Here is a 24348-nt window from a genome sequence, read left to right as displayed (position 1 = left end):
CCAAGCTCTTATTGCGAAGTATCCATGATTTATAATTTTTCCCCCCTCTATTAAAATACAGGACATCTCACTGCAGCCAGCATTCACCCCACAAGTCCCCTAAGAAAGATTTGTGAGTGGTAATTAGAGTGCAGGAGCCTTTCACCTCGAGGACATCTCTCAGGATTGAGCTCCCTGGGTAGAAAGTGCTGACTGTTTTGGCTGATGCCCAAGCTTAGAGCTGCAGCTCTAAGGAGCTTTCTCTCCTGGCACCTCAGTCTGTCTGCCAAGATGGAAGCTAGGAAGCAGGGGGAGTATGAATGGTGGGATGGGGAGGGTTTGCTTCCCACTCCTGCACTCCTAAATCCTTGCTGATGTCAGGTGAAAACTTCTTGTGGTCTGTGTCCCTTCCACTGAATGACCCTTCCAAGAACTTCTCCAGTCTCTTCCTGGCCTCTAGTAAACCCCTGCATTCACCAATCTTCTGCCCTTGCCCTGCTGGTACCAGGGTCAGCTGAAGGGCAGCTGAGCCCCACTGCTCTCTCCTTGGCATCAGCCTCTGCCACCATCCGTGCTCTCCCCCCACCCTTTTCTGCTCCTAACACACCCTTTAGTAAAGACCTGGGCCTGGACCGGCATGCAGCACTGCTCCATGCTGTGGCAGACGACAGGGATGGTGCAGCCCTCCCTCCTGCTGCATCCCCATGCACCGGTGCTGCTGCCAGCAGCCGCCACAGGAGCATCGTGGAGCTGTGCCGGGTAATGATCAAATCAGCTGGTGGCCAAAGTACAATTACCAGTCGTGGATGGGAGCTGCTCCCTTCCAAGAGAGCTAATTGAAAATACATGGAGGCTATTATTAGTAATTACGAGGTAGCCGCTGTTCAGCAGGAGAGAGTGGCGTGGGATGTGCATGCAGCGTGTTCATCCCAACACCCTTCAGCTGGACCGGGATGGGTGGGGGGATCGTGGGGGCCAGGCCTGGTGAGATCCCCACTCTTGCCTCCCCAGCTACCTCCTCGGTTGCTCTCTTAGATTCCCAAAGGAATCTAATGCCAAGGAAACAGGGAGATTGGGAAAGGAGCTGGGCATGAACCAGCTTCTGGAACAGAGCAAAGCTGGGGCTCGTGCTGAGGTTTAAACCTGCCTCCCATTGTGGTGAACTCCCTGCTCCCTCCAGCCTCCCCGGGCCGAGCCCATCACGTGCCCGGGAAGGTGCAAGGTCCAGCGGGCAGGGATCGCGGAGCCGAGGGACGGCAGCCGGCTGCGAAATGAAGAGCCTGCTCTTCCTCCTGGGCATCCTGCAGCTCCTTGGTGAGTACGCCCAGGGCCCGGCCGCCGTGGCGAGCAGGGGTGACCGCCGGGCGACCTCCGCGTTTCGCGTGTGCCCCGGCAGCCCTGGTTCGGAGCGGAGTTGCGGGCTCTGTCACTCACAGCGTACCTGACAGGCAAACGGGAGAAGGCATTTCCAGCCGGACACGGGGAAGGCAGGCAGGGACCGAGGCTGGCATAGCCGTGCGGAGCGGGCTGAGCCTCTCATTTGAAGTCAGCAGCGCTGCGCTGCAGGACACGCTCCCTGTTGAATATGCATGGAGCTTTGATGTTCAAGGACTGCGCTTCCCGGGAGACGGGGCCGATTAAACAGCAGCACAGTGATACTTCCAGGGCTGGGCAGGGTGCAGGAATGCGTGGGGCAAAGGGATTAGCCTCCGGCCGGCGGAGCCGCTGCTGCAGGCGGGCCGGGTGCGGAGCCGTGTCCAGGGTGGGCCCGGCTGTGAGCCCGCTCGGCCTGCGGGACGTGCGGCTTCGTGCGATGGGGCACAAAGCGATACGAGCCTTTCGGCTGGAGCTCCGACCCCTCCATTCCCCAGCTTCCCGGGGCGGCAGGGACACGAGGGAACCGCAGCAAGGGCGGAACAACTTGCCATTGCTGTCTGGGGGCTTTTTTTCCTTCTTAAGCAATTTTCCTGCTCTTTTTCTGAGCCAGGAAGCTGTTTATGCCCACAGCACTGCGAGCAGCTGCTTGGCTCCAGTTCTCACCACCGGTAGTGTTTTTTTCCCTCTCGGAGGGTTTCAAAGGGGACACGGCACCGCTGTGTTCGCTCTGCCTCAGGGTTCCCTCAGGCACCCGCAGCCCGGCATGAGGCGGGGAGCCCCTCCGCGGGTGTACCTGCGCTCCAGGACTTCCATTCTGGTTAAAAACACATCGTTTCCTGTTCATCCGGAGATGGCTACTACGGCCAGCAGTCTCAGCAGAGCCCCTGGCAGAGTGAAACAGCGCAAATTACACCTCAGGGTGATCCCTGTGTGCTGACAGAGCCCCTGCAGCCGCATCGCACCCCATCGTCGGCAGGAGCCGCGCCCAGGCTTTGTGCAGCGCGCCTTCCTCCGTCAGCTGCAGTCCTTCCGAACGCTGGGCACCGTTCCCTCTCCAGTGCCCAGTCCCTGCCACCACGGCCTTTCTACAGTTTGTAATTTCTCCTACAGAAAAGACAATCCATTAAAAGGACAAAAGTAGGGTTGGGTTTTTTTTTTTTTAATTTTCTCTTCTCTGTCTCATACTCACTTGCCTGAAGCCATTTAATTCAGGCTTCTGGAGATTGATTCATCTTCAGCTGAATATGCACCCCCCGGCCAAGCCTGGGCAATGTCAGGTTGGGAGGCTGCTCTGCTGTGCTTGTGCAAACAGAGAGGTCAGAGTGCAAACCCCCTCTGCCATGTCCTGTCCCTGGCCAGCAGGCTCATCCCCGAGTCCAAGGACAGGACTGCTACTGTCCCAGGAAACCCCAAGGGGAAGAACCCCGTTTCCCAACATGTTTATGTCTCAGGCTGAAGCACACCATTGAATCCTCCCTCTCTAGATCCAAACACATGAAACCAGCCTGTACTTGTCCTACATGTCCTATGGTAAATGCCCTTTCTTCTCTTGCCCTTAGTGGTATCACAGCTCTGCATGCCCACTCTGTACCTTCTGGAAACCGAAGGCTGAGGAATCTTTCCTTTTTTAATTAGTCTGAGTGACAGCTAAACCCCCTGCAAGGATTGCTTAACTACCTGGTGTATGTTTTTCTTACCCTTTGCCTGCAGGACACTTCCCTGCCTTCTGTCTGCCTGCTGTTTGTCCCTTGCTTCTCTTCCTGTCTGGGTGGCTAAAACCATCACCCAGCCAAAAAAAAAATCCCCCGTGTAGAGAAGGGCTGTGACTGCTCAACTGGGACAATGCAGGAGCTGCTCTTGGGTAAAAAATCCCTAAATCTGACCTATGAATGCTGAGCCATCCTAAAGCACATCCCAGAGCAGGCTCCCAGTGCCTCTCTTGGACTGGGTTAAACTGGTTTTTCTGTTCCCTCCCAGCTGCCACCGCTGCCGTGTATAAGCAGTGGATCCCCAACACCAATTTTGAAACCGCCTCCAACTGGGATAAAGGCAGAGTCCCCTGTGCCAGGGATGTGGTTCACTTTGAGAAGGACAAGGTATAGACATTTTAAATTTATTTTATTTTTGTTTTCACAAAACACTGTCAGGCATTGGAGAAGCCCCTTTACCTGACAGGGCAAAGCACACTTTATTCTTGCTTTTCTTGCAGGTTGTCTCAGTGTTCGTCAGGTCTCCCCACGCGCTGACAGACATGGTAAGGCATGGTGGGCAGAGTTGTACGAGGGTGGGCGAGGGCAGGGCCAGCCCTGGAGCTCTGCCTGGTGGCACATTCCCCTGTCCCCCTCTCCACAGAATCATGAAATGGTCTGGCTTGGAAGGGACCTTAAAGGTCATCAGTCCCAACCCCCTGCCTTGGACAGGGACACCTTCCACCAGACCAGGTCGCTCAACGTCCTGTCCAACCTGGCCCTGAACACTTCCAGGGATGGGGCATCCACAGCTTCTCTGGGCAACTTGTGCCAGTGTCTCATCACCCTCACAGTAAAGAATTTCTTCCTAATATCTAATGTCCTACTGGCCTCTGTTGGTTTAAATTCATTCCATGGACTTTGGCACTTTCCTCCATGGTCCAGGCAGACCAAGGATGCCTCAGCTAGGGCAAGGAACAGGAGTCCTGCAACAGCCTGGCTTTCTTTGTATCATGGAACCAAAAAGCCCATTTCTGGTTGTTTTGGTTGGTTGGTTTTGTTTTGGTTTTTTGTTTGTTTGTTTCATTTTTTTTTTATTCAGGGGAGATGAGAGAGAGTTCAGCAAAATCCAATTTAATTTGAAATAAATTGATTTTTTTTCTCCTCAAAGGAGGGATAAAACCCCCTTCATGTGATGGAGAGCTTAGCAGTAGTTGGCTGAGGAGCGCCAACCCACAGCGTTGCTGACAGAGCAGGCACTAGCCCTAGGCAGAGGCTAAGTGAAGCTGACATCAAAATATCTTGAAATGAAAACAAACTGTTCTGGGAAATCCCAAAATGTTGCTTGAGAAATTTTCTTTCAAGTGTCATTGAGTTTTATATTTTTCTGTGGTATTATCAGTCTAGCTGTGGCAGGATGGGCACGACACCCTGCTGAAATGTGTGTGTTGAGTGATATAAGATTGGGAGGGGCTCAGCTCGGAGGGGGTTTCTGAGCAACCTGGTTTTGCCCCACATGAGGAACTCTGCCCCAGAGCAGGCTGACAGGCAGCCATGGAAACATGGGCTCTCAATCTCTGTGGCTTGGAGGGTAAAATTTAACAGGGAGGAATTAATGGGAAAAGCAAACCCCCTGTCCCAACCTGCCAGTGGGGGATGGGTCACCAGTGAGCCCTCTCTCAGTGCTGGGACAGGAAGAGATGGGATGGGTCCTGTTTGGAAAACCTCCTTCTCTAGACCTGATGAGCTTGTGGATGAGGTTCCTCTCTCACTTTTAGGTCAGCTTTGCTCTTTTATTGGCCATTAAATTTGAAGAAGCCCTTGAAATTTATGTGGTGTAATTTGTTCAGGCTGTCTATGCCACTAATAGTTTTGATGCTTTAATAACGCCATGTGCCACGTTTAATCCCTCTACAAATATTTGGAAAAGATACTTTATTTATATGGCATTTTAAATATGAATTTTGGAAGGAAAGAATGTACTGGGGAAATACGTACAAATCTAATGTAATAAATGATGTGGAATTTACCCAGAGAAGAAAAGAGCAAAATACCACTCCAGTAGATTTTATTTTACTTACAGATGAATGTATAATATTTCTAAAGTACTTTCATCAGAGGCTTGCAAAATGCATAATTGCAGAGCAGCGTCAGTCATTACGGCTGAGCCTCCTGCAGCCAAGCTGGAGAGCAGAGCTGAGCAGCCTGAGGAGAGGGAGATCCACAGAACCTTTGCACTGCACAAACCAACATCCATGGCCCTGCCCCCTGCTCGGGTCGATGGCTCCTACTGCGCCTGAGGGATGGGTCAGGGTGCCTCAGTGACCCCTGTCTCATCCCTGTCAAAGGATCCAGAGTGCTGGCAGAAGCCCCTGGGGACCCTCTGCTGCCTTGGAGTTTCTCTGGGCTCCTGCTGCTGGCAGGCAGCTGCACAGGCTCCAGGGTTACGGTGAATTTTGTGGTCCCACTGCTGTGCGGATGGGGAGGACTGCTAGGGGGATCTATGAGGGATATGAAGGAATGAATATGGGCTGTGGGGGCACCATTCCCCTTCTGCACTGAACTGCACTGCAGGTGAGCAGCCAACCCTGCCCTATAATCTGTACTGCAGCTCACGCATTCCTTCTGAGCATCACTGCCCCAGCCATTCCCTGTGAACTGTCCCAGCATGACTCTTAGTGAGGTGGTTAATATTTCTTTTTAATTCCAGCTCAGGCACTTCCCTCCTGTTCACTGCCATGTTCTACTGTCACCAGGTGATACAGGGACTGTCAAGGTTAGGGATGAAAAAGGAATAAAACCCACCACCTGAGCTAGGCTGCCACTCATGGAAATGGCATGAAATTTGGCAACCAGCTGGTTAGGAAATGAATTGGTCATGAGGATTTTTGCAGGGAGACTGGACTGCACCTGCTCGCCTGCCAGCCACGCGCGCTGGAGCATTAATCACTTAAATCAGCAAGAATACATTAAGCTTTAGAGTCACCATGGAGATGCTATACAGCCTTTGGCCAAAAAAAAAAAAAAAAAGCCAGAATGTTGTTCGCTGTGGTACCATGGAAGGAAATTCACAGTTGAGGAGGGATTAGGCTCTCAGTGATTTTCATGAGGAAAAGCGCCTGCTGTGGCAAGTGTAGGGGAGGATGCTTGGTGCTGGTGGTGAAGGGACAGCGTTAGATCTCCCATCCCAACTCTCCAGCTGAGTGGAGTGTCAGGTGGTCCTCATGTGTCACCATCGCTCCTCTCCTAGACATTTATGTGAAAGCTCACTTCTGTATGGTGAGCTCTCCAGCTCCCCTCCCCATCCATCCCATGTGGGCACCAGCCATGTGCAGGGAGATGCCTTCTTGGGAGGAGGCTGTTGGGGCACAGAGCCTGCCTCTCTGCTCAGAGCTCACTCACTGAGCACCCAGCTCAGCAGTTATTTGGAGTTTCAAATGGATCCCTAATTCAGTCACACATTAAATCCAAATCCAGCTTAAAGCGTAAGTGGCTTTGATGCACAACCATTGTGATTAGGTTGGATTTTCTATGGTGTTTAGCTGCCTAAAGATGCAGATCAGTATTTAGCCAGCTTTTGGAGGTGCCTGAGACTAAATGTGCAGAAAAGATGGAAATGGAGGTGATGATGCCTGGCATGGGTGCTCCAGGGCAGGGCAGACTTTGGCTTTGTTTGTCCCCTGATGGGGAAGAAAGACTCCTGAGAGGGAGTGGACCCTCTGGCTATGTCTGTGCTTCCAAAGGGAGCCAGGCCAGGGCATGGCTACAGCAGTGAGCCTGGTGTTTGCCCCAGTAACACCAGCCCTGGTGCAGTTTGTGCCTGAGCCGGCCAGCACTGGCATGTGGGCCATGAATGGATGCTGCTGCTTCTATTTTCAGGGTGGCAGGAGTCGGGTTTATTCACATGGGCAGAGCAGCCTTGCTTGACCCCAGGGTCAGGACACTGGCTGGGGTTACTCAGCAGCTCTGACATCACCTTTCCAGCTCTGCCACATCCCCGAGCTCTGCTGTGGGGTGGCATCTGTTCGTACCCCCTCCCTGCCTGCTCCACGAGGGGCTACAAGGCTGGGCAAGGGTTTGCAGTGGAACTGGGGTCTGACCAGGGACACCTCCCCCAGCCTTATATTTTTAGCTGCCTAATTGCGAGAGCAGAATGTACTCGGCTTTGCTGCAGGATGCTCCCGCTCGGTTCCTGGCAGAGATTGATCTTGAAATGCCAATTGCTCTCCAGGGGCACCGGCTCTAATGAATTGCCACAGTTCGCGCTAGTCCCAGGCACCGGTGCTCCCTCCCCCACCTATTCTCAGACAGCAGGGTAATGAGACAACCAGAAAAGGGATTATTTTTCCTTCCCCTAAGATGAAAATAAAAAAAATTCAGGGGAGTGTGTGCCAGTACATAATTCCAAGATGGAATCCTGCAGTCTTTTCTGTGTTAGCATTTACAATGAAGGTGCGTGCAGGAAAGGAGTTTGGTAAAACAGCCATTTACACTCATCTTCCCAAGTCTGTTTGCTCATTTCAGGCTGGTTTCCAGCAGGAGGAGTTACTAAAGTCTGTGATGAGCAGAGCAGCTTGCCAGCATCCTGGGCTGTAGCAGATGCTGGAGCCTGTCTGGCTGGGAAGCTGCTCCATGGACCGTCTGCCATCCCTTCACTGCTGGGCACAGCCCCTCTGCCCACACCTCAAGCCTTTTCCTGGCTTTCTCTGACCTTGTCTGTAGAGGAAAGTTCAGGGAAAGGAGCTTAACTAATCTGAAATAGATTTGGCAAATGGCTTTAAGCTTCTCTGTATCTTCTGCATCCAGAGCTCAATGTCTTCAGCTATCCAAGGAGCTTCCCTTGTCCCTATGACACCTGATTTCTGTACACTGTCAGGACCTGTTCAGCTAGAAGTCTGTACTGGGCATCTGCAATCAAGTTAATGGGCTTTTTGGGTCTCTTGTTTGTTTTTTATCCTCCCATGGCTTTCACTGGGCCCTGTGGGCAGGTTTGGCAGGGGCTGTCCGGGGCAGCACCTGTGTGGCATGGCCAGGAGCTGTGGCTTCTCTGTAGGGATGGGGAGGACCGTGATGTGTTGGGAACCTGATGTGTCAGGCCACCACTGTGCCAGGGGATGTGGTGGCAAGGCCAGGTTGGGCAGGTGCTGTGGGGGGCCCCTGTGCTGAAACACAACCTAAAACGTGGTGAGCAGGCACAGCAGGGGAGCCGGCTCTGGCGTTAATGACAGCGCGGCTGTGCTGCTGCTGCTGGCCAGGAGGGGAGGGAGAGCAGCCAAGCCCCTCCTTAGCTTGCAGGGGATGACGCTGAAATGATGATATCCCCTGGCACACCGCTCCTGTGCCTGTGCTCCTGCCTGCTCTGGGTCAGAAGCGGAGAGGTGAGCTGCTGCTGGGATCAGAGCAGGGCTGTGGTCATTCCCCACACCGCTGGTGGGGCCCAGGGACAGCAGCACCAGCTTCTGTGTCCCAGGCATGCTGCAGCAGCCTGCACAAGCATGGGCTTCATGGGGATACAGGCTGCAGTTCTGGCCTGGTTTCCTTGGGAAGGTAAAGCCCCTTTCCTCATGGGACCACGTGTCTAGGCGGGGAGCAGCAAGGTGCTGCTCCAGCAGCAGGTGACCCTCCTTGGCTCACACAGAGGTCTTGGGGTGGCAGGAGGTCATCCTGCCTTGCTGGGGACCTGGACTAGCTGCTGTGGGATCGAGGGCCGTGGCAGGAACTGGCTGGCTCTGGCAGCAAACTGGAGATGTGGGGTGGCATGTGTGGCTGAAGGGAAGGACGCTGTCCTGAGGGTGCAGGTGAAAGCTTCACCTGGACCAGAAGGTGAATAAATGAAGCCTCAGTGATGAACCCAAGAAGTGCTGCTGCAAGCGAGCCCATGGCAATGCTCCAGAGTTGTCAGAGGGATTCACCTGTGTGTGATCCTGGCCCTGTGCCTTTCTGGGGTGTCAGCCAACAGCTGGATATCACCCAGGCACCACCACCAGCTGTGCTGAGACCCCCAGCCCCAGCAGACACTGGGAAAATCCCTGCTGTTCCCACCTGTGGGCAGAATGGACAGGGCCCACCCACCTGCTGCCCCGGCTGCCTGCTGCTGTCTGCAGGCTGCCACTGCCCCAGCAGGGCTGTACTGGGAAAGATGAAATGGAAATCATTTCCCTTGTGTGTTATCGCTTGTGGTGGGTTACAACAGTCTGTGTTGGAGCCATAGCCCACGTGCATCATATCCCAGTGATGATTTTCAATGGAGGGCTACCAGCACCAGGGCCAGAGCTGCTCCTGGGCTGGGTGCCAGGCAAGGGGATGTACCCAGGGGCTGATGGCTGCTGACCTGCCTGCTGGTGCAGCACTGTGGAGCTCAGTGTGCCCAAGCAGTCTTAGTGTTGAGTGATGGGGATGGTGGCACCATCTCATCCAAGCAAAGAATTCAAATGCGTTGATGCTGCAAATAAAAGCAAGGCTGGGGGAAGACCTGGCTGCAGTCACAAGTGTTCTTCACCCAGGTTAAAGCACAAGTGCTGCGTTTTTTCTGGTCTGATGATGGTGACATGCCAGTCACAGTGCTCCTGTCAGTCATCTCAGCCCGATGCTTGTGACTCAAGGATGTGCCAGAGGGTGGTTCCAATCAGAGGTCACCTGATTGGAAAGCCATCTCTCAGGACTTTGCTATTTTTTTATTTCACATTTTGGAGGTTATTTTCTTTTTCACTTATGCGTGGAGGGAGCAGATTCCTTCTGGTAGTGCAGTGCTGGGGCTGGTCTAAGAGCCACATGGGGTCTTTCCTTTTTTTTTTTTTTTTTCCCGACTTTGGTAAGAAAAATGGTGCCTGTGTTTCAGTTGTCATTACACTTGATAATGATAACCGAGGAGATAAGTGATTTACCTTTATCAGGGATGGAAAATGACTAATGGGACTCTAAGCATTTGCTGTATTAATGGCCCTGGAGTACAGGTTGGCAGGAGGAAGGGAAAGCAGATGAAACAGCCAGCTTTTTGGCTTTGGTCCACTGGTACCTGTCATTGCTCAGTTCAAAATGTACTTGGAAAGTGGCCCAACCTGTATGCAATTTCCATACTAAACTCCAAAAGGTAGAAAACCACTGCCCAACCAGAGTCTATTTGTCCTCTGCAGTGAACTGAGATACTTAAGTTAGGAAAAAAAGAAAGGGCAAATTATTTACAAAGATGCACTGGATGATGGAGACACTCCTGAAATGCTGCCCAGTGGTGAGAATCTCAGGCAGAGCTGATGGTGGATGTGCAGCACGGCTGCCTCAGTGGGCAGGGAGCCATAGCTGCAGGGCCCAGCCCCAGAAATTCCTGTGGCAAAGCAGAACTACAGAGCTCTTCCTGAATTTCATGTTTGTGGAGATGAGGTGATTCTTGCATCATGTTGTGTTGCATCTTAATTCCAGGGCTGGTGCTTGCAGTGTTTGGGTAATCCCAGGGTATGAAGGGACATGTTGTGTGCTCACTCTAATTTCCCTGCCACACTGGCACCCACATGAGCAGCTTCCTCTGGAAGGCCCCCTAGCCCGGGATTTTGGCCTCAGCAGTGGAGGGGGATCTCCTGTGGTGGCTGGAGAAGCTGCATCTTGTCCAGAGAGCTCAGAGGGCAATGTCTGCAGAGCACTGGCTCTGCAGGCATGGGGCAGATTTGGCATGAGGCATTTCTCCCAGCTCTCCTCTTGAGCAGAACTGCTGCTGTGTCCTGCTGGCCCATCCAGACCTGCTTACCCTCCCGAGCACATGCAGGAAGCACCACCTTGGTTGGTCATGGAACAGGTATTGTGCATCTGTGTGTGCGTGCATCCCTAACAGAGCAAGTTATCCTCCTATAGCTCATCTCCTCTCTTACCATACCGAGCTCAGCCCCACCACATGAACCCTCAACATGTTTTCCTTCTGCCCTAGTTAGTTTGTGAAGGTCTGAATAAACAATCCTGTTGAACACAAAAGCTGCTTATGTTCTGCATGGTCATCGCAGGGTGTTTGGGAAGCTCTGACCCATGGCCATAGTCAAAGTGGCAACTACAGGGAAGAGAGCTGTCAGGCAGGCAGGGATGAGAGCAGGGACTTCCCGGCCCAGTGGTCTTGACCCAGCCACAACACTCACAAACATCAATTTCAGCAGCCTGGGAAAGCAATCATGGTCCTGCTGTGTAACCATCCCCCTCACCAGCAGCTGGTGGATGATTTTCCTTCTTCTCCCCAAAGATCCCTGCAGCTTTGGGTCTGAGTGCCCAGAGCTGACTGCTGTGAAGAGCTGGTACCCTGTGCTGGTGAAAGGATCTGCTGCATCCCATCCAAAGCCCCATGCTGAGCAGCTCAGATGGCCCCAGCAGCCAGCTGGCCACCCTTCCTGCCTGGCCCCCCTGTGCACAGCCAGCCGCAGGGGCCAGCCTGCAAACCAGGCAAGAGGCAGAGCCCAGGGGCTCCAGTGGCCCAGCCAGTCTGGAAGAAGGGACTGGACTGGCAGTGCTGCTGGCACTGGCCTGAGCATGGGCAGCAGCTGACTGCTCCAAAATGTCCCATTGCCCGCTCCTGCCTGAGCTCACAGGAAAACAAGCCAGGGCACTTGAAGTGAAGTACAGCATTTTGTAGTTGAAGCTGGTAGCATTGCCCTCACCCGGCTGAATGCAGGCCAGGTCCTGAGCCTCAAAACAGACATGTTTTGATGGCTTTTTCATCTGCAGCTAAAGGACATGATGCCTTTTGTATCCTGGTAGACCTTTCAGCCTTTTTCAGTGCTTCAGTATTGGACAAATTTCTTCTACTCAAAAGCAATAGAAATTCAGAGAACCTGATGGCGGGACACAGCCTGTGGTCTGATGGAGCAGTGTCCATAGGCAAAGGCTTCTTCCTGGCTGGGGGGAGACTCCACACCCTTGGGGCACGTTGCCCCAACCTCAGTTAGTCCCAGTGTCATCCCCTCTTGTCCAGCTCAGTGTATGGCACTGTTGGGTCCAAAGCAGATGGTGCAGAGGAGCACTGTGGGACTCTTCTTGGTGACAGCCACCCTCTTCTCTCTGTCCTGGCTTCTCATGGTTCCTGAACCAAGAGGGCAGCAAGGCTAAGGCCTTTAAAGTGCTGCACCAACAAGGCACTAAACTTCTTAACAGGTACCTACCTACAGTTTGGGGGTGATGAGCTTTTTGCCTTGCTCACTTCCCCTCTCCCTTCCCCATGGTGGCCTCTGAGTGGGACTGAGCATCCTCAAGCAAGACTGGCCAGGGACAGAGAGCTATCATGGCCACCATGCAGCAGTCAGTCATAAGTCTTGCTTTCTCTAACCTACATATATATTTAAAGACCAGTTAAGTAGATGAAACCTTTAAATCCCATTTAACTTTTTCTGCCTGAGTACAGGACCCTGTACGTTGGCATAACTCAGTCCTGGAGGGCTTTCAGCTGCTGGGAGTGATGCTAAAACACTGGGCAGACCAAGTTAGAGAAGGGTGCCTTGAGCATCACTAACTCCAAAATATTGGAAAAAACCATGACTTTCCCTCTGCAATTTCTAAATGTAAAATAAGATGGGCTGGGCTGAATAACCTGTTTGCTGTGGATGAGTTGCCTGAGTCGATCATTTGTCAGGGCTTGTCCCAGAGTTAGCAGTGCTGGCTGGCGACCCACGTGGCCACAGTTTCTTGCTGGAAAGGTTCCCATGGCAGAGCTGTGCCTGTTGAGGTTTGTCAATGGATGAGCCCTGCAGGCTGAAGCCAGGTCAGTACCGTGACCCTGACTACCAGCTGGTGATGTCCTTCCCAACAAGAAGAGAGTCTGGCTATGGCAAGCTGATCCAAATGCCACTGTGTGTTTCCCTTAGCTTGTGCTCAGTGCAAATTCACCACCTGACACTGTACCAAGCACAGCCTGGGCCCCTGATTTATATTTTGTGGGGCAAGCACAGCCCCTGGAGGTAGGAACCCATTAAGTGAGGGGGCATCTGGCACTTGCAGATTAAGGTTGGGGTTTTTTTGGTGTACCAACCATGTATAAATCCATTCCTGAGCTGCTGCGAGTGTGTACAAGAGGAGGAAGAAACTGTCAAAGAGCTATTTTGCTTTTTCCTTTTCTTGCTTCTCTGAATGCATTTCTGTGTTGTGGAAGACAGCATCACACTACCTCTCCCCATGTACTTTCCCATGTATATGGGGCACGGTAAGGGTAGCTCCTGATCACTGTAAAGTGCCTCGGAGACTGAGTGTAATAGGCAGCCTAACAATTAGCAGTGTTATTTGGTAACCAGCCTGGGTGGCTGGCAGCAGGACAGTAACACTCTGCATCCTTCATCTAGTACCTGCCCCTGAACGGAGAACTCCTGCTGGCAGCTGGTGCAGCCTTCACAGCTTTCGATGGCAGCTGGGATCCAGGCTGTGACTCAGGTATTTAGTGCCCAAACCAGGCACCCCATCAGCCTGTGATGAATCATGTAAATCCATCCCAAATACCTCTACAAAGGTCCTGCCTCAGAGCAAAGTGAATCACTCTCTTCAATACTTACCTTTTCTTTGATGACCTCCCTCACATCAGATCGTTTTTTCCTCCTAGATCACCTGTCTTCTTAAAAGGTAATTATAGTAGGGAAGCTTTGAAGTTGTAGCAGAGAGGCAAATATTGTTTGTATTTTCCCCTGCCTATTAAGCATGTAGCCACATCAAAGCCCTTATTTTCTCTGCCATGGTGTTTCTAAAGAAAACCAGTTAGGAGTTACACACTGGTGAACCAAACCATGGCCATCACAACAAGCTGGCCTTTGGCCCCACACAAGCATCCTCCCCTCCTCCAGCCCATGGCTGAGACAGCAGATTAGTGTCATTGGTGCCTGCTTTTATCTGAAAGCTGTTTTCTAGGGAGGTGTATTTGGGGTGCTTAAGAACTACCCCATGCTTTCAGTGGCAAGTAACTCTTTAGTTCCTCTGCAGAGAAGGAAGCATTCAAACAGAGCACATGTGCTTACACTCTGAATGGAGAAAAAAAAAAAAAGAGAAAAAAGAGAGAAAAAGTCTAAATCAGTCTCCCCAGAGGAAGGATTGTATCTTAAGACTGTCTGGAGCCACTCTGAAATCTTTCATCCCTATAATTTTTTTGTTTTGGGGCTATTTGCCCCCGAGAAGGGATGTTCTGGCATCTGTGCTTGGCAGTGGGCTTTTCCTGCTTACCACACACTGCTCCCCTGAAATCAGCTGGCGTTTCTGGCACAACTTTCACAAATGGACTTCTCTAAAGCATGATTTTAAAATGAATACAAATAATTCAGTCCCTAAGTACCTGCATGCTGGCTGAATTGGTAAAGGTTCAGCTGCTGGGAAGGGAGAGAAGGAATCAGGGCACTGCATAAGACTAACCAGCCGGGAAATGGTTAATGGTTAAACAGTTGATAGTTAAATGGGGCACTGGCTTTGGGGTTACCTGCTGCAGGGAATAGGGCTGGTCACATTTCTGCAGACCTGCCAGGCTTCTGGGAAACTGGGACATGAATTATCATATCCACTTTTTTCAGGTTTAGCTGTTACTCAGCATCCAGGCAGATGTTTTCCTCCTTGACCAGAAGGATAAGCTTTAAAAAATGGGGGAAAAAATATCCTGTGGGATCTGGGCCTGGAAGCCTGCAGGCAGATGTGAGATTTGAGCTGAGGCCCCAGCTCTGAGTTCTGGGAAGCTTTGCCAAGCTCTGGGAAATGCCTGCAGTGGGTGCCCATGAGGGTGATGCCAGGGCCAGCCCTGGGCTCCTTGCCCACAGGGTGAGATCCTTCGCTTCAGGCCAGGCAGCGCCTGGTTTTACCAACCCAGATGCATCTGCTGGGGCTTTGGATTTGGGTTTGGGTCACGCTCAGCCTTTTCTATCCCTTTTCCAGGTGGAACAGTGAGGTTCGCTGACGCTGAGCACCGCACGTGGTTCGACCCCACGCTGTGGCAGGATGTTCTTCCCAGCGGAGAGCTCAGGCCAAGCGGGCCCATCTTCTCTGTGGATGAGGAGCGCGTCCCGTGCCGCTACGATGATGTTATCTTCCAGCCTGAAACCTCCTTCCGGGTAAACACCGACTCATCGCAGCCCGTGATTCACGTCCGCAGCATCTCTGTCATGGGTCAGGTAAGGTGGGGAGGAGGAGAAACTGGCTCGGCACCTTCTCACCACAGCCCCAAGTGGGGGAGCGGCACTGCACAGGGAGATGGGGCACACCCGCAGGGCTGCGGCTTCATGAGCTGCTGCTGCTGCTGCTGCTGTGGATGGCCTCAAAGGCTTCTTGCATCAACCAGTTTGTTATCGGCTCCCTCCCTGCAGTGTGGGAGTGCAGGCTGTCTCACTATGAATGTTTAAAAAAGGGCCAGTATGCACGGGTCAAACCATCAGCAAAGGGCAGCTTCTCTGGCTCCCAGGGGTCGCTCCCTTCCCCGGCACATGTCTGCAGCCGTGCTGCTCAGGGACCCTCTTGGAACGCCTCCCTCCTGCACCCGACCTTAACATGGCCTGTGGCCCAGTGATCATCTCCCAGCTTTGCTTCAGCACTGCTCTTTAATTGATTGGAGGGATAATTATAGAAGTGCTGGCAGCCTGCTGTGCCACAGCCTGGGAATCGGGCTCCCCACGAGCCCTGTCCCTCCTGGTCAGAGGAGCAGAAGATCACAGGAGCTGCAGCAGTAAACACGGGCTCCTTCCAGGAGTGGGAGATGCGGCAGGCGTTTCATAAGTTATTTATTATTTCTGCTGCTGCGCTGGCTGGGATCTGCCATTTCGGGGCCAGGCATTATGTAGCTGCTTTTTGAGTAATAGACTCAGTCAGTGCCCAGTCGGGTGCAGGCAAGTCTGAACAAGGCAGCGCCCCAGTGGAACTCACCCCAGGCTCACATAGCCCCCGGGATGCAGAGGTGGATGCTCTTGGGTGCTCAGAGTGATGCTGGCCCTGCTGATTCTTCAGACTACCCCACAGCACACCATCCCCCCAGGGACCACTGCTGGCTGTCCCTCAGGGCAGGGGCTGCTGCTGAGCAATGAGATGGAAGGAAAAGGTGCTTTTTATGATCATAGCATATTTCCTAAGAACTGACCTTATGAGCTTCTCTATCCCTTTGTAGCCAGCCTACTCTGTGCTTTGTGATGACTATTTTCACCCCAGGGCCTGAGAAATCTGCCTGTTGTGCCAGAGCATGGAGACACTTCCTGTGGAAGAGAGTGGGTGAAGGAATCACCGGTGACTTGGCAGGATGAGGCTGGTCGGTCCAGCTCAGCCTTTGCTAATGCCAAGCACATAGAAATTCTTCCCAGATAGAAGGAAAACAGCTCAGACCCAGCCCCCTTCCTCCCAGTAGTGGAAAACTGGTTACTTGAATTCTCTGAGCCAGCAGAAAGATGGAAAGCAAAAGAAGAAAAGGCCCAGTCATGTCATTGTTTTTGGTTTTGGAGAATTTTTCTGTTGGTCCAGGGGAAAAGATAGAATGGGTTTTCCTGCTGCATCACTGTGGAGCAGTGGGGCTTCCCAGTGATGGCCATCAGATGTGACAGCAGGTGTCCCAGCAGCATGGCTGGGTGCCTGGGGCCAGCACTGGGACCTGTCCTGGGATACTCACCTGCTTTGCTGCTCTTCCCTGCACAGGAGCTGAACACCCCATCATCCTGGGCTGGGTACCTGGGGGGCCCCTCTGCCCCGCTGCAGTTTCATGGCAATGGCACTCTCCAGGTGACAGGCACTGGCTGTCCTGATAAGTCTGGCTGTGCCTGCGGGAACGCCCTGGTGAGTCTTCCCTTTCCAATTTTGGGGGCTCCGGTGCAGTGTGTGGGGCGAGGGACTGACGCTGCCCTGCTCTCCTTTAGGATGGCCCCCGCATCTGCGCAGCCCTGCTCAGGGCATCAGGGAGGCGGTGCCCAGAGCCAGCGTGCCAGAGCCCTTTGCAGCCCCTTGGCCACTGCTGTGGGGTGTGTGGTGAGTGGGGGACACGGCCCTATTCCTTCTCCCTGCCATGCCAGCTGCCCCAACCTGCTTCCCCTGGCTCCATGGGGGAAAGCTGGGAGCAGGGGGTGCTTGCTGCTGGTTGTGAGCTGAAGTTTTGCTGTATCACTGCTGCCAAGGGTCCCATCTGTGGGTCCTGTGTACAGATCCCATCGTGCCACCTTCCCAGTACATCTCTCTGAAGAGATCCTGGCTTTTGGGAGCCTGTTCTGAGTCGCAGCCTTTTGTCCCTGCTTCTGGTTTATCCTGTCAGGATGTCACAGCTCGTCAAGCTAATAGGGCTCTGCTGAGTTTATGCAGCCGAAAATACGCAGAGGAAATGCAACCTTTTCCACTGTAATGTCAGCTTCCCAACAGCCAGCTTGTTTAATTTCATTTAAAATAAAAGCATGCAGATTGAGTGTTCTCTCTGCAGTGGGTGCTCCTCCATTAATCTGCATGAAATGTTGCTAGGGGCAATTTTTCATGCACAACTGTACCTGGATACTTGGTATCCAGTACTTGGTATGTCATACCAAATTCATTAAAATGGCACCATATGTTTCTCCAATGTGCTCCTAAAAGCCTAGTCTCTTACAGTCTTCAGGAAAATTTAAAATTTCAGCAAATGCTGAAAATTTCAGCAAATGCTGAAATTTTTTCTCAGGAATTTTCTCAGGTATTTTTTCTCAAGAAAATATTTGTCTCCATGACTGCAGTGCAGTGGTGCGGGGAGCACAGGCGTTCCCTCCTCTCAGCCTTCCCACCAAAGCCAGGGTAGTGCTGCTGCACCACAGCCTCATGGCCCCAAAACCAGGGACAGAAGAGCTTCCCAGAGGGATAAGTGGGAGAAAACTTACCGGGGAAAGCTTCTCTCCAGAATGTGATGGCAAGTCAAAAGCCTTTTCTCAAAGCCAGCTGACAAAAAGACCAGCAGGGGAGGTTTGTCTCTGAGCCCAGCCAGACCAGTTGCACAGGGTACCAGAGGGTCCTCAGTGCCTATTGTGGCAGTCAGAGCTGTGCTGCTGTGGCTGCTCTCTGCCCACACGTGGTGAGTTTGATGTCTGTCTGTTTTCTGGCTGCAGGGGCCACCATTAACCTGGATTTTACTCCTGATTTTGACCTTCAGAAGTACCAGGACAGATTGGTCCAAGAGCTGCTGAGCCAGGTACTAAGCCTGTCAGATTGGGAGGGGCTAATGAAACCACAAGCCACTGGCCACATCTGCCAGTGACTTACGGCTGTGGGACTGTCTGGGGTGGGCATGCAGTCCCAGCAATGCCAGGGGTGCAGCTCACTCATTACCACCCTGCAGGGCCCACGCTCCCCGTGTGACCTCTTGGATGTGCCCACTTGCTGTGGGAGCTGGATCCCTTGCTCCCCACCACAGCCCCGCTATCCGCTCAGCTCAGGGCAGGAAGAGCTGCTGGCTTGCAATGGGGAGGGATGCAGGGGGGCTTGCTGGCAACCCTGCTCTAGAAAACAGAGGAGAGCAGGTCTAGGTCCCATGGGAGCTCGGTGCACCCAGCTGGGATGGCGCAAACCTGCAGCAGGGCATTCCCTGGCCTCTGGCCAACGCTGAGCTGCTTTTCCGTTCCCCAGTAGGCAAGCACCGGGTGGGTGACTGGCGCTGGCCAGCTCTCAGATGCTCTACAAAGCATCACTTCATGCTGCTGCTTGTCAGACACTACATGACTTCCCTCCTCTTTGCCAGGGGCTGCTGGGGGAGGAGGTGTGCTCTGCGTTGCACTGGGAGGTTCGATACCAGGGTATTGCTTTATTGATCCTGAGCTGAAAGCTGTCTGCCTGCCCTCCTTACAGCCACACGTCTTAATACAGCTTTTAATGGGTGTGATATATGAAATTGCTTTCTCAGCGTGCTCTCCTCCATGGGGGCTCTTTGTGTGCTGGGTGCTGGTCACAGCTTGGGAGAGAGGGGATGTACAAGCCTCTCCTTTGGGAAATGCAACAGCACTGCTGTGACAGGGATGGCAGCTCTGTGGTGGGGCTCACATGAAGGTTCAGGTGGGCCTTGCAGCTGCACCCATCATGGCTGTCAGGAGATGTGACTAATTTGTGCCTACCCTCTCACTGGCTTTACGTGTCTCCTTGTGTTTTGGGAAGCCCAAATACGCTGGCGTGCAGATGGCCATATCCAAGGTACACAAAGCACAGACCTTCCTGGGCATCATGTCCCGAAGCACCGCTCCTCTCATCCAAATCGTGCTGATTGATGACAGAGCAGGAGCGCAGGCAGGCACCGCTGCGGAGCAGCTGGCAGCAGACATCATGCAGAACATAGCACAGCACGGTAACGCCCCTGTCCTCCTCAGCAGGTCCCTGCAGGGGCACCCAGAGCCACTGCTGGCCAGAGCTTTGTATTCCCTGCCAGCAGCCCACATGTCCAGTGGGGTTTGAATGTCTCTAAGGATGGCGATTCAACAGCCTCTCTCCGCAGCCTGTCTCCACAACTGACCATCCTCACAGTAAACCAGTTTTTTATATATGGATACTTAGATAAATACAGGTATTTGAGTAGAATTTACCATATTCAGTATCTGCCCATTGCCTCTTGCCCTGTCACAGGGTGCTGCTGAGAAGAGCCTGGCTCAGTGCTCCAGCTGTGGCTCACCAGGGCAGGGCAGAGCAGAGGGGAAGGGTCACCTCGCTTGCCCTGCTGGCAATTCTCCTCCTGCAGCCTGGGATACTGGTGTGCTTCCGTGCCATGTCTGGCCATGACCAGCTTGGTTCCTGCCAGGGCCCCCCTGTCCACAGAGCTGCTCTGCAGCCAGATGCTGCTTGTGGAGGCAGGCAATGGAAGCTGGCAGATGCTGATGCTCACAGGTCTCAGTCAGGGGACCTGGTGGTCATTGTGTGGGAGGCAGACCCATAGGGGCTTGTCCCCATTGAGTGCATCCACCTGTGAATCCCATCCCTGTTCCCAGGGAAGGGCGATCAACCAGGCAAGCAGGACCAGACCCAGCTGAAGGCTCCCTCTGCCATGGGTGTGGGGATGGGTTTCCCTGTACAATCCTCATTCCTGTTTCTTCCCAGGTGAAGCTCTCGGCATTTCAAATGGCAAAATGGAAGTGGCCACTGGCAGCACTGCCAGCGGGCAAGTGGGGAGCCACCCAGTGAGCAGGATCACAGCGGGGACAGTCATGGGGCTACTCTTCAGTCTCCTGTTCTTTGGAGGGATCCTCTTTCTCTACAGAAAGGGAAGGCTGAGGTAGGGATGGGGCTTCTGCCAGCAGCAGATATTCAGGCTGCCTCTGCTTGGGAGCAGCTGCCAGCCCAGACTGTCCCTCCAGTCTGGCACACAGGGGCACACGGTGCTGCCCAGAGCTCCCATGGAGAGGGGCATGGCCTGACAGCATGCTACCCCCAACATTACTGTTCATAGAACCACAACATGGTTTGGGTTGGAAGGACCCCAGAGATCATCTAGTTCCAACCCCCTGCCATAGCCAGTGACACCTTCTACTAGACCAGGTTTCTCAGAGCCCCAACCAGCCTGGTCTTGAACACTTCCAGGGATGGAGCATCCACAGCTTCTCTAGGCAACCTGTGCCAGAGCCTCACTGCCCTCACAGTAAAGAGTTTGTTCCCAATATCTAATCTAAACTTGCCCTGTGTCAGTTTAAAACTTGTCCTTGCTCCTCATGGTTTTCTGGAGGTGAGGTGGCTGAAAGGCACTTCTGTACTCTTGGACTGTTGATTCATTCTCCTCCATGGCCAGGAGGAGCTGCCTTTTGGCAGGGTGCATTGTGCTTGGGTGGGAGCAGGGCTGCTGCAGCTTGGCTGGGGCTCTGCACAGCCTAGTCATGGTGCCTGGTGACATCTCCTGTTCCTTGGCACCATTAGTTTGCAGCCCTGCTGGGGAGGGAAGGACTGAACCTGCCAGCATCTCAATAGAAATGCATCAAAATAATGCAAAATACTTGTCCCACAGTTTCATAACCATTAAAGGGAGAGAGAACATGCAAGAGCAAGTGCAGCTTCTAATGCATTGCTTGTTCACACAGCATAGAGTATGGAGTGCAGGTCCCAGGGGAGGGCTGGAGGGTGCACCTGACTGCACCACAGCTGGGAACTAGTCAGAAATACCCCTTCTCCATCACCATTTTCCCTCACAGCTTGGATATGGGGCCTGGCACTGATTAGGGCATCCCAGCAGTGCCCATGGCAGGTGCTTGGGGCACCCACCTCTGCTGCTCCCACAGGCACCCACCTTCTCGTGGAGGGTTTTGCAGGGTTTACTGGCTGCTTGCTGAGACACTGTGAGCTGTCTCACTTACCCTCCTGTGGGCAAGTGGGGTTGACTTTACACACTTGATAACCAGGGGCCAGGAATTGCTTAAATTTGTATGTGCAAAGTGCACCTGTGTCTGCCAGGGGGTGCTGAGCTCCCCGGTGCTGGGGCTGCTGTGACACAGGCTCACAAGTCAGGTTGTTGGTTCCCTCCCACCTCCTCCACTGGGATTTTGTGGCCGTGCAGCACTGGCCCTGGCCAGGAACACTCGCCCTGCTGCTGGACACATGCTGACATGATATTTCCTAGCAGTAAACCCATGCCTTCATTTAATTTCTAAATAAAACTCCCAGACCCATAACTGCTACTTGATGATTTATCTTTCACTGATGCTTCTTTGGATGCTGGACAGGCCTTTGAAAGCAGTTTTGTCAGCAGCAGGAGGGAATTTTGTGTAGCTACAGGAGACAGAACTGAACCCGAGCCCAGGGCCTGTCCCACTCATGCTCCAGGTGTCCCTTATTTCCACTGAAAGGGGCCTGGCAGAGCTTCCCTCAGAGCTCCTGAGGTGATGTGCATGGACCTGCTGCTGAGCCCACCTGCAGCAGGTGCCCAGTGCAGGGGAGTCCTCAGTGGCTGAGACCCTTATGATAAAAGTAATGAAGAAAATAATACAAGTAGTGATGGTGATTAAGATGGAAAAATGATAATGTGATAAAAGTAATTATAAAAGTAATGATAAAAGTAATTAATACTTGTTGAGATTACACTGGGAACAAGTGTCAGCTCTGTTGCAATTCATTTAGGCCACAGGGAAGGAATGATTGCTCCAAAGTGAAGCCTGTGCTAGAGTTGTCTGCCTCTGCAAACTCCTCCCTCCAGAATGCAGGTCCCAGATCTCCAGGCTTAATGATTTCTGCTGGATACAGCTGCTTGTCCCTGGGAAAGGGTACAAATATCCCATTTCAATTACAGCCTGACATTTTGCCCCTGCATATTTTCCCATCCACCTCCTAAGGATGCTGGGTTTCAGCTGGGGGAGCTGCAGGGATGGGAGGGATGTGGATGGTAATGCCCAGCTCTCCCCCAGGTTTCCTGCCCTGCGCCGGCACCAGCCCTGGCAGAGGATGGAGGACCCGGCGTCGCCTGCACCAGCCAGTGACAAAGGCTTTGACAACCCCGTGTTCAGCGTGGTGAGTCACCACTGCCAGGGACACCGGGGTGCTCAGGGCATGGGCAGGAGCTGCTGGGTGCCATGACACTCTTGGAAGCCTCTTGGGGTTACCCTGAGAGGGGCCCTGCTTTCCCCAGGCCAGGAGGGGTTTGTGGGACATTGCCGTTCTCCCTCAGGTCACCAGCCTCTCGGCTGCTGCAGGGACTCAGCCCTGGGTGGGTTTTGCCAAGGGATTTGCTTCTCTTCCCCATCAGCTGTTTTTCCTCCCTTGCTGTTGCAGGAGCCTCCAGATGCTGACCTTGGAGAGGAGACACCCAAAGATCTCCAGGTCTTCTACCTCAACCCTCTGTACGATGCAAGTGAGACAGAGACCTGATGGTGTGGACTCATGCTGGGGCCAGGCACCACTCCCTTGGGGACATCACCCCCTCTCCAGCCCTCACAGCCCCTCACAGTCCTTCACATCACTCCTGGTGGGATTTAAGCCAGAAGGAGATCCCACCTGAATAAAAGTGTCTGTGCAGTGAAGGAAACCATAGCAAACCTTCACTGTTGGGACTGAGTCACATGGACATGGCCTCCCTGGTGTTACTTCTGGGTTTTAAACTGTATTTTGCAGGTGTCGGTTCTTTTTAGATAATTCAACATTGAGATTTGGGTCTCAGATGGTATCCAGAGAAGTTGGGATCTAGCTCAGCACCCCATGCTTTAGCCAGCACTGTGCTGGATTTGCCCCAGGGCACACAGCAGGTTGAAGGCAGCATCCTTGGATACATGACAGAAATTCAGTGCTCAAACACATTTTAGAATATGACCCAGAGCCTTCAGGGCCTGGACCCATTAGCTGGAAGGTTGTTTTGCTTTCCAGCAGCATGCTCAGTGCTTGGGATCTCTGCTCAGGGTCCCCAGTCCTCCTCTCACTCCTGTCCACTGGGCGCTGGTGCAGTGCAGTCCTGATTAAACAATTCTCTCCCCAGGGAAGCTTCTGGAGCTTGCTCCTTCCTCTGGGCCTGGACTGATAGATAAGAAACCCTGTTGGACCTTTGGGGATTTATTCTGTTTATTCTCGAGGTGAGAAAGTCTTCTCATGGTAGAAGGGGAAGGAAGCTTGATGCCAGGGTCCCCAGGGAGGGATGCATGCAGGAATTGAGGGCTGGGGACAGTCACAGCAGCCCTTCTCTGATGAGGGTTGGGGCAGTGGCACTGAGGGGCCTCGTTAGTGCTGGCCTGTGTCAAACACCATCATCTGCCCACAATGTCAGGCAGTGCATCTTTATGGAGCAGGGCTGATGGGTGAGGTGGAAATTATGGATATGTATGCAAATGGATGCAAATTTACACTCTTCTGAGTATTCAGTAGGGCTTGTTGGCGTATTCCATAAGGAAGCAGCTATTTTAAGTTTATAATATTTTGTTCTAGTCTTTGGAAGACAAAATCCCTTCTCAAAGGGCTGGGAATTCATCATTAGGTGCATCAGAGCCCTGACGAAAGGTAACAGGCAGCATGTGGTGGTGGGACCAGCTGTGCCCTCTGGAAACAGGCAGGACAAAAGCACAAGGCAAGCAGGGAACAAGGCCCCTCTGAGCTCCTGGGTGCTGCGGTGAATTTGCAAGTGGGGCAGAGCCAGGAGGAGTATTGTGCTCAGGGCACACACACCCTTGGGATTTCACCATGCACACTCTCCTGAGGGGGCTCTTCCACCAGTACTGGGATGAAAAGCAGCTTGCCTGGGCAGGAGTCTCTGCTGCCTCTGTCAGGCAATTGTTGCTGGGTAAAATGGTCACTGGTCAAAAAGCAGAGGAAGCCATCAGCCTGCAGCAGCAGACATGGGGAATACCCAATCCCCACCATCCCATGGCCCTAAAAGCAGTTCATCACTGTGGGGAGCAGTGACCCAGGGAGAGTACCCAAAAACTCACAACACACAGTCACCACTCCTGTGGCA

The 24348-nt window shown here is 52.9% G+C and overlaps 1 protein-coding gene across 2 annotated transcripts; it reads left to right on the top strand.

Moving 5' to 3' along the window:
* The first annotated feature begins 764 nt into the window (after window positions 1-764).
* Window positions 765-22974, top strand: AMN (amnion associated transmembrane protein). Of its 2 annotated transcripts, none has more exons than XM_068192361.1 (12): window positions 765-841; window positions 3334-3452; window positions 3566-3610; window positions 13346-13433; window positions 14907-15142; window positions 16644-16781; window positions 16862-16970; window positions 18062-18144; window positions 19101-19287; window positions 20031-20205; window positions 22319-22421; window positions 22683-22974. In XM_068192361.1, exons 1-12 carry the CDS (start codon window positions 826-828, stop codon window positions 22776-22778), a joined length of 1395 nt encoding a protein of 464 aa, XP_068048462.1. In that variant the 5' UTR covers window positions 765-825; the 3' UTR covers window positions 22779-22974. The 2 variants fall into 2 exon arrangements, with proteins under 2 accessions (XP_068048462.1, XP_068048461.1); XM_068192360.1 differs by lacking the exon at window positions 765-841 and adding an exon at window positions 1132-1293.
* Window positions 22975-24348: the final 1374 nt, after the last annotated feature.

The sequence above is a fragment of the Anomalospiza imberbis genome, chromosome 6 (genome assembly GCF_031753505.1).
Source record: "Anomalospiza imberbis isolate Cuckoo-Finch-1a 21T00152 chromosome 6, ASM3175350v1, whole genome shotgun sequence".
NCBI lineage: Eukaryota > Metazoa > Chordata > Aves > Passeriformes > Viduidae > Anomalospiza > Anomalospiza imberbis.
Note: the sequence above shows the minus strand (reverse complement) of the source record. Positions and strands in the feature narration are given on the sequence as shown.